Source organism: Telopea speciosissima, chromosome 10 (genome assembly GCF_018873765.1).
Source record: "Telopea speciosissima isolate NSW1024214 ecotype Mountain lineage chromosome 10, Tspe_v1, whole genome shotgun sequence".
Classification (NCBI taxonomy): domain Eukaryota; kingdom Viridiplantae; phylum Streptophyta; class Magnoliopsida; order Proteales; family Proteaceae; genus Telopea; species Telopea speciosissima.
Window position 1 is genome coordinate 17630621 of NC_057925.1, and position 8837 is coordinate 17639457.

At 42.6% G+C, this 8837-nt stretch overlaps 2 protein-coding genes across 2 annotated transcripts; both read left to right on the top strand.

Annotated features, from left to right (window-relative positions):
• Positions 1 to 2221: 2221 nt before the first annotated feature.
• On the top strand, positions 2222 to 3560 carry LOC122643359. The gene is made up of 2 exons (XM_043836985.1): positions 2222 to 2950; positions 3060 to 3560. Exons 1-2 carry the CDS (start codon positions 2222 to 2224, stop codon positions 3558 to 3560), a joined length of 1230 nt encoding a protein of 409 aa, XP_043692920.1.
• A 59-nt stretch (positions 3561 to 3619) lies between these two features.
• Positions 3620 to 5478, top strand: LOC122643360. Its single transcript, XM_043836986.1, has 3 exons — positions 3620 to 4058; positions 4207 to 5111; positions 5245 to 5478. The coding sequence occupies exons 1-3, from the start codon at positions 3620 to 3622 to the stop codon at positions 5476 to 5478; spliced, it is 1578 nt and encodes a 525-aa protein (XP_043692921.1).
• Positions 5479 to 8837: the final 3359 nt, after the last annotated feature.

Below are 8837 nucleotides of genomic sequence, written 5' to 3' on the forward strand. Positions count from 1 at the left end.
TAGTCAATTATAACATTATAATTCTCTAAATTTACCATATATGTATGTAAAGATTATGAATTTATATATGTTACCTGGCCTATAAGCTTCCATAGAGATTCATTGAAGGTGGCAGCAGTGAGATAACTGTAAGGAAACTCGTGGCACCAGTAACTTTGTTATTGAATTTAGTACCAAAGCCTGTTTTGCAGCTCCAGGAAAGATCTCAGACTACCAGTTGTAAGTAGGGCTGTAGACGGATCGGATTCGGCTCGGATAGTGTTATATCCGTATTCTCACCAGATTAGCTATCGGACGGATTCGGATAGTGCTAAACGGATACGGACTTGGATATGGATCGGATATTTTATCCGTTTACATGTAAATATAGTTTTTCGGATAGCTATAACCTATCCGTATCCGCATCCATTTAGCTTTCGGACGGAACAAATACAAACACGGATACAAAACGAATTTCAACTATTCATTTACACCCATAGTTGTAAGGGGGAAGCCCAAGTCTGAAAACCCCGGTTGATTGATCTCTCCCATCTACTTCACTTTCTCTGCCAATGTCATCCTATCGATCAAATCTTTCGCTCTTTTTTAGGAATCCATAAAAGGCGATTGAGTTCAAAAATGGGAAGTTCGAATTTGGGTCAAAATGAAGTAACAACGCTTTTTGAGGATAAAAAAAATCCTAATTAAATACAGAGAAAGAGCAAATAGGGTACCTTGTAAGGATAAAAAAAAATCCTAATTCAACGCGTTCCTTGTGAGGATTAAAAATCCTAATTTAATATACTGTCTCTTTTATGGTTCCGTTTGTTTGAAAACTACACAGTTTAAAACGTGTACATTATTGTCCATTTGTCGATCCCTATTTTTTCTACCGTTTGTTTGATCATACCGTTTGCTATTTAACCTTGTTTAAAACGTATAGGGTAATACTCCGTTTTATTGCCGTTCCATATTTGCTAACTAACCGTTTTAAAACTTGACCTACAAATCAATAAAATTTAATTTGAAAGCGTTGAGGAGAGACTGTTTAACATGTCTGAGGTATTATCGCATCGTCTGTCCGCGATACGTATAAGTATCGCCATGGTTTGAGGTATTGGTATCATATCACTCATATTGGGGCGATATGTAATGGTTTCAGTTGTGGCCGATCCAAACATTGTGTCAATATCGTATCGATGACACGATACAGACAAGGGGTAATTTTTTTAGATACAACTGATCATTGTCGATACTGTAACGGTATCATATTGGTTTTGCAAGTAACTGATACCTGATTCAATACCATGCACTAAAACCATGGGTTTTAGTAGTCTATATTGGTCTCTACCGATCCAAATTGGTTAGGTTTACCCCTGCTTCCTTTAAAAAAAAATAGATTTTTTAATTTAAATTTTAACCCTTGTCTACACTGGTCCACTGAGATACGATCAATCAAGAATCTGTATTGACCACAACCAAAACCTTTACATATCGCCTTGATATGAACAATATGATACTGATACCTCAAACCATGATGACACCGATACGCATCGCAAAAAAAGTCATTGGAGAGATTCCTCATCAATGTCGTTGGAGAGGATCCAAATTCGATCAGAGTGGGTTGATGTACCATATAAATTAATCTACTTCAAAAGTTTCGATTGGTTCAATAATTAAGACTAGTTTATCAAAATCTCAAAAAAGGGAAGGATTGATAAGGAGATAACACGTGGTTAAGAGAGAGTGGTGAAGATGAGAGGACAAGGATCAATAAGTACAAAAGGATTATCCCCTCCCCGGTTCGATTCCCCCTTCAATCAACTATATATGTAAAGCTCTCAATAACCAAAAAAAAATAAGTACAAAAGGCGATAAATTGAGTTTGAGGCAGTGCAGCGAAGTGAAGTGCAACGAAGTGAAGTGCAGTGGTTTAAAGTTAGTTACAGTGACGTTTTCTGGATCTATGGTCACCGGTGTTTCATCTCCGGTGACCCACGACGCAGCATTGCCTGTCGCTTGACAAGGTGGTGGTGCCCGAAGTGGTAGCGTGCAGTCGTGGGCTGGCTTGTTTCGAGGGGGTAAGGTGAAGGAGGATGCTGGTGGCATCCCTTACTATGAACCTGCGGTAGTTAATGGTAAGAAGGTGGCGCAATGCATGGCTTAGGAATTGGTTGAGAGTGATAGGTGGGAAGCGGCCTTAGTAGGTTATGTGTTTGGGCCGAAGCCATCGTTCACAGCCATGCAAAAGTTTGTGCAAGATAGGTGGAAACATGTGGGTGCTGTGGAAGTTTTTGGGCTGGAGAATGGGATGTTTGTGTTTGATTTTGAGGGGTGTGATCTGAGTAGGAAGATCCTGGATGAGGGACCTTGGACACTGGGTTCGCGACCACTAATCCTTCGTCCATGGAGTCCTGATGTCTCACTGTCAAGGAAGGTGGAAACCGAGTTGCCTCTTTGGGTGAGGTTTTATGGACTCAATTTGCATTATTGGGGAGATCGAACTCTTGGTCGCATTGCAAGTGTTCTGGGCAGGCCTATTTGTGCAGACAAACGAACAGTGCGTCGTGAGCGATTATCATTTGCGCGTGTTTGTGTCTCCATCCAAGCCTCGGATGGGCTGCCTACAACAATTTATATTGCTCAGGACGATGGAACCTTGGTGGAACAAGCGGTGCAGTATGACTGGATCCCTCCGTTATGCAGTACTTGCAAGGTGTATGGGCATGTTGATGCTTCGTGTCCTATTTCGGCTGTCGCGAAGGAGCAAGCAGGGGGTGTTGAAGTTCATGACTCATCAATAGTTGATGATGGTTGGGTGCGCCAAAATAGTCATCGCCGGAGAGGTAAGCGACAGGTGCAGATCCCACCTTCAGCGGTTGTTGGTTCTGCGTCGCCGGTGACTGGTGCGGGAGTGGGAGATCTTACGGTTAGGAAGCCAATGGAGGTTATAACTCCACGTGGCGTTGCAGTACGTGGCGGTTTAGTGGATAATAATTCAAAAGAGGTGATTGGGGGGGAAGGGCAAGGCATCCTCAGTTATAACTGCTATGGATGTTGAGACTCCACATGGAGTGCAGGGAGACTCTACACGTAAGGTTGGTTCGGTTGTGGGGAGTGCGCATGCATCCTCTGCTGCGGCTGCGGCTGCGGCTGCAGCTAAGGGGTCTTCAGCGTCTTCTTCATCAAGTTGTGCTGCAGCAAGTCTCTATGCGGATCGTGGTATGAAAGGAGAGGGTTCCATGCAGGTCTCTCCCACGGTGGGAACTGCTAGTCGAGCGAATACATCTCGTGTTACTGAAGGAAAGGTTTCTGGTGTCTCTACTGGTGCTGGTGGCCGATCTGTCGCTGATGCTAAGCTGGGTTCAGGGTCTTCTTCATATTCTGTTATACCTGGTGCTCCTCCTTCTTTGAAGAAGGACATTTTGACTGGCGATAATCGGTTTGCTGCATTGAATTCACTGGATTCTCATGTGCAAAACGATGGGGTTATTGCTTATGAAGAACCTATCAGTGAACTTGAGCGAAGTCCTGGCAGGAGCGGCCCATTGCGATGCTCTTCCTCCCCAGTTTCCAAATGATGAAGTTTGGCGCTTGGAATATCCGGGGAATGAACCACCCGGGCAAGCGTAGGGCTGCGATGGATTGGGCTAGTAAGAATTGCTTAATGTTCTTTGGATTAATAGAGACGAGAGTGAAGAATTGTAATTTTAAGGGTTGTTTTTACACTTTTTCAAAGCGGTGGCAGTGTTTACATAATGGTGATATATCTAATTCAGGGAGGATTTGGTCCCTATGGGATGTTGAATATGTTGATATTTCACCTATCCTTATCACTGATCAGCTAATCCATGTTAAGGTTATGGTGAAGAATACAATCTTGGTTTTTGAGGCTACGGTGGTATATGGAGCAAATTTTGAACCTGACAGGAGGGACTTGTGGTCGAACCTAAGGAGTCTTCGTGCTAATATTGCTCATCCTTGGGTTACACTTGGGGATTTTAATTCCATTTGTCATCCATCGGAGAAATTGGGGGGTAGGCCTGTCACTTATAACATGATGCAACCCCTAGCTGATTGTATGTCGGACTTGGACCTAGTTGATCTTAAATGGAGTGGGCATTTTTTGACATGGAGTAATAAGGCTATTGGTGTGGAACGCATTGCATCTTGATAGGGTTTTGGTTGACTCTGCATGGGTAGATTCTTTTCCTTTATCGCATGCAGTTTTTCAAAACCCTGCTGTTTCGGATCACAGCCCCATGGTGGTGACATTGGAGGAGGTACCGGCTCGTAGGGGAAGAAGGTTTTATTTCTTTAATCATTGGGCTGATCATGTGGACTTCTTGCCTTTGGTTGTTGAGGTGTGGCGGCAGCCTACTACCAGTACACCTATCTTTGCATTGATGTACAGACTGAAACTGCTTAAACGACGCTTGAAGTTTTGGAGTAGAAGGACCAACCACAGCCTGGACAAACGTGTTGACGAGCTTTCTTGTGAATTAGATCAGTTACAAAGCAGGTTGAACACTGTTGATACGGATCCTGATGTGATGGAGCAAGAGAAGCAGTGTTCTTTCTCGCTTCGACGCCTTCTCAATGTTAGAGAATCAGAATTGCGCCAGAAGGCTAGGGTTCGGTGGCTGAATCTTGGTGACAGCAATACGGATTTTTTTCATAGGGCCTTGAAATCTAGGAGCAGAAATCAGATTGTCTCTATCCATTCTGCGGATGGTGTCCTCCTGCAGGATGAGGAATCTATCCGTTTTGAGGCTGCTAGACATTTTGAATCTGCCTTTATGGGATCTCCACAGGTTGTATGTGAGCCCTTTGACCTCCCTGTAGATCGATCACTTGATTCTTTTGAAGCTGACTTGCTTGCTAAGGATTTTACAAGAGAGGAGATAAAGGCGGTGGTCTTCTCAGCAAATGATGATAGTTCTCCAGGGACTGATGGTTTTGGGGCATGTTTTTTTAAGAAGGCTTGGTGCATTATTGGTAATGATGTTTGTGATGCAATCTGGGATTTCTTCAATAACCTGAACATTCCAGATCAGGTTAAGCTGTCAAGGTTGACTCTTGTGCCTAAAGGGGATTTGCAAGTCACATTCAATGATTTTTGGCCAATTGCGGTGAGTCCCCTTATTTATCATTTTATTTCTAAATTGTTGGCTAACCGGATGAAGTTGGTGATTCACAAGTTGGTTACCAGTAACCAATCAGCTTTTATACCATATTGCTGATAATGTGCTTTTGTGCCAAGAGCTTTTGCATGGGTACCATGTTAACAAGGGTATGCCGCGTTTTGCTGCTAAATTAGATTTGAGGAAGGCTTATGATTCTGTCCAATGGAGTTTCCTCTTCACTCTCTTATACAAGTTGAACTTTTCTCCTTCTTTTATTAACTGGATCTCGAGGTGCATTGTTAATCCTGGTTATGTAGTTTTCTTGAACGGTGCTCAATCTCCTAAATTCTCTGCCAATAGAGGATTGAGATAGGGGTGCCTTATGTCACCATTTTTGTTTAACATTATACTGCAAGTCTTCTCTGACTCCTTAGCTGCTGAGGCATGTTCGGGGTCTTTTGTTTTTCATCAGTTCTGTGAGAAGCCGAAGATTACCACAGTTTGTTTTGCAGACGATCTGTTTGTGTTTCTCAAGGCAACTAGGGCCAATGCAACTTCACTGGCTTGGTTACTATGGCTTTCTCTCGCCAATCTGATCTTACAGTTAACAGTGGGAAGTCATCTATCTTTTTAGCAAACACGGCTTCAGATGTGCAGGGGTTTTTTGTGTCCACTTTGGGGGTTGCAGCGGGGTCCCTACCCATTCGATACCTTGGTGTGCCACTTGGTTCGAAGTCACTTAAAAGTTCTGATTTTTTGGAATTAGTTACTAAAGTGGAGAATAAGATTGATTCATGGAGAACTAAAGCCCTTTCTTTTGCTGGGAGATTGTCGCTTATTCAGTCAGTCCTTATGGGGACTATTAGTTACTGGTTGTGTGTGTTTCGATTACCTTGTGGAACCATCTCAGTGTTGGAAAAGCTCTTGGCTAAGTTCCTTTGGAAGGGGTGTGCCTCTACAGGATCTTACAAAGTCTCTTGGGCTGCAGTGTGCAAGCCTAAGGAGGAGGGCGGTTTGGGGTTGCGAAGACTGCGTGATCTGAACACTGCTTCTCTTATGAGGCATGTTTGGTCTGTGGCGGCTAATAAGGAGTCTTGTTGGGTTTCTTTTGTTCATCATAGATGGCTGAGGCGCCATTCTATTTGGTCGCTTCCAACCCCTGCAGTGTGCTCTTACACCTTTCGAGAGGTTTTGCAGACTCATGTTATTGCTATTGGATGTGTTAGATACCTGATTAAGGATGGTGGAAACACACTTCTTTGGTCTGATCCTTGGCTGCCGGATGGACCACTTGATGGTCATGGGTTTTTTAGTCGTTGATGCTCTTGGACGTGGTTCATTTGATTATGTCAATAAGTTATTATGTAATGGTGGTGCATGGGAGAATGTTAATGCAGATCTTACAATAGGGGCTCGGTGGGCTGAGGTGGTGAACACAAAACTTCACTCAAGGCTGCCTATGGACACGGTGGTTTGGATGCCTACAGCGAGTGGGGCTTTCTCCCTTCGTTCGGCTTGGGATGCTGTCCGTGTTAGGCGTGCAATACTGCCATGGTGCGATCTGGTTTGGTTTCCCTCCTCTCAACCACGTTTTTCTTTTATTACATGGTTGGCGTGTTTGGGGAAACTATCCACTCGTTGCTTGCTGTCGCAATGGGGATTAGTTGTTGACACATCTTGCGTTCTTTGTCATGCTGGAACGGACTCTTTGGACCACATTTTCTTTCGTTGCTCCTTCTCGGCAGTAGTTTGGGGGGAGGTGCTTCGATTAAATGGTTTTAATAGGGCCCCATTGGGTTCCTGGGGTGAGGAGGTGAGTTGGTTGGTGACACATTTTGCTGGTTCTTCCTTTATCAGCTGGGTAAGGAGGTTTAGCTTCACGGCGGCTGTTTTTAGGTTGTAGCAGGAGAGGAATGCTAGAATTTTTATGAACGGCTATAACTCTGCTACTTCTGTTCTTCAGCGTGTTCTTTCTGACACACGTGGTGCCTTTGTGAACCTTTCTACACCCGTTCCAGATGACGCGGCTAATAGGACTTTTGTTGGAAGGTGGGGCATTGACGCATTGTTTGTGCTCCCCAAGTCGTCCCTTCATATGTGGATTCCCCCGCCGGAAGGGTGGTTTGGGCTGAATTGTGATGGTTCGGTCAAGCATAACTGTGGTGGATATGGCGTAATTGGTAGGGATCATCGAGGGTGCCCTATCTTTGCAGTTGCAGGTGGAGCGCTGGATGTGTCTATTGTTGACATGGAATTGCAGGCTATCAAGACGGCACTCCTACAGGCCAGACAGCGCAACCTCTCTCGTGTTCAGGTACGGTCGGATTAGTTGATGGGTATTCAGATGATTGTGGGATATTTTCAGATCTATTGGAGTGTGAGATGGTTGATAGAAGACATTTGGCGCCTTCGTGATTCCTTTATTAGGTGCTCTTTTGCGCATCATGTTCGTGAAATAAATGGTTGTGCAGATTTCTTGGCTTCTATGGTGGATTCCCCCATTGAGATTTCCTTATGTATAAACTCTCTTCCTCAGGCACTTTCTACTTTTGTACAGAATGATGCCAGAGGTAAGAGGTACCTAAGAATGTAACCCTTATAAGTTCTTGATATAATATAAGCTCCATCTTCTACCAAAAACCAAAAAGTGGAAAATAAACCTTTTTTTTTTTCTTTCTATTACTTTCTCAATTTTTTTTCTTTTTTCTTTTCTATTTATACTTGAGGGCTCATATTCCTTGTTTAGCTTTGGGGGTTTCTCTGGATCGAAGATTCGAAGGTCGTCCGTGAGAGTTCTACTCAGAGGTTTTTTTTTTTTTTTTTCCGTGTTTTTATTATTTATTTTTTTTGACCTTTGTTTTCATTTTGTTGCTGTTTCTCTGTGCCTTCGTTTCCACAGTTTTCTAGTTTAAAAAGAAAACAAGTTTTTTAAGTCTCTAGGTTGTCCATGGAAAACAGAATTTTAAAAAAAAAACTACTCCTTCGTTTTTTCTATTTTTGCTTATTTTGTTCTTTATGCTTGGTTTTCGGTTGCTATTTCTTATTTAACTTCTATTTCTGTTTCTTTTTCTTTTCTTAATGATCTGATCTATTTATTTTTGTTTTTTATTTATTCAGGTAATGGCTCAACAAGGTCTCAATGACAATGTAAATAAGCAGTTCACCGAAATTAACAATCAGTTGGCAAATATTCAAGCACAATTAAATGGAATCAATAATCGCTTAGATAACCTTGAGTTCAATTCTTCTGCCAGAATCATGAATTCACATGCTTACATGAGATCCAGAGTTGAATGATTGAGGAATATTGATCAATATAGCCGTTCTCATTTAGAACGTGCTACATTGGACCTCAATATGCTCTTACCTTGCATGTTACCTACTATGTTACTACCTACTATGTTTACTACCTACCATGTGTACACCTACCTTGTATTTCTCCTTCCATGTATCTCTCTTACCATGTATCACTTGATCCTAAGAATATTGTGTTTTCCATTTATCACCACATGTGATATAGAATTTCCTATTATCACATGTGGGAATCGGATTCTCTTGAGTCCTATATATACATGTAATATGTCACATTGATTAACCAAGGAATACAAATCCTATTTCACACTGTCCAATATGGTATCTAGAGCCAATTAGTGCTCCAACGAGCTTACCCTCTGCCTCTTCTTTTTTTTTCTACTTCTTCCATGGCTGGAGATAACGAATCAGCCCAAGCAA

Excerpts from the sequence above, each read along its gene's own strand:
- LOC122643359 (XM_043836985.1), top strand. The coding sequence starts at position 2,222 with ATGCAAAAGTTTGTGCAAGATAGGTGGAAACATGTGGGTGCTGTGGAA. Across the intron at positions 2,951-3,059 it reads TAACTCCACGTGGCGTTGCA|GGAGACTCTACACGTAAGGT; the intron begins GTACGTGGCGGT and ends CATGGAGTGCAG.
- LOC122643360 (XM_043836986.1), top strand. The coding sequence starts at position 3,620 with ATGGATTGGGCTAGTAAGAATTGCTTAATGTTCTTTGGATTAATAGAG. Across the intron at positions 4,059-4,206 it reads GATGCAACCCCTAGCTGATT|TTTTTCAAAACCCTGCTGTT; the intron begins GTATGTCGGACT and ends TATCGCATGCAG. Across the intron at positions 5,112-5,244 it reads ATGATTTTTGGCCAATTGCG|CTTTTGCATGGGTACCATGT; the intron begins GTGAGTCCCCTT and ends TTGTGCCAAGAG.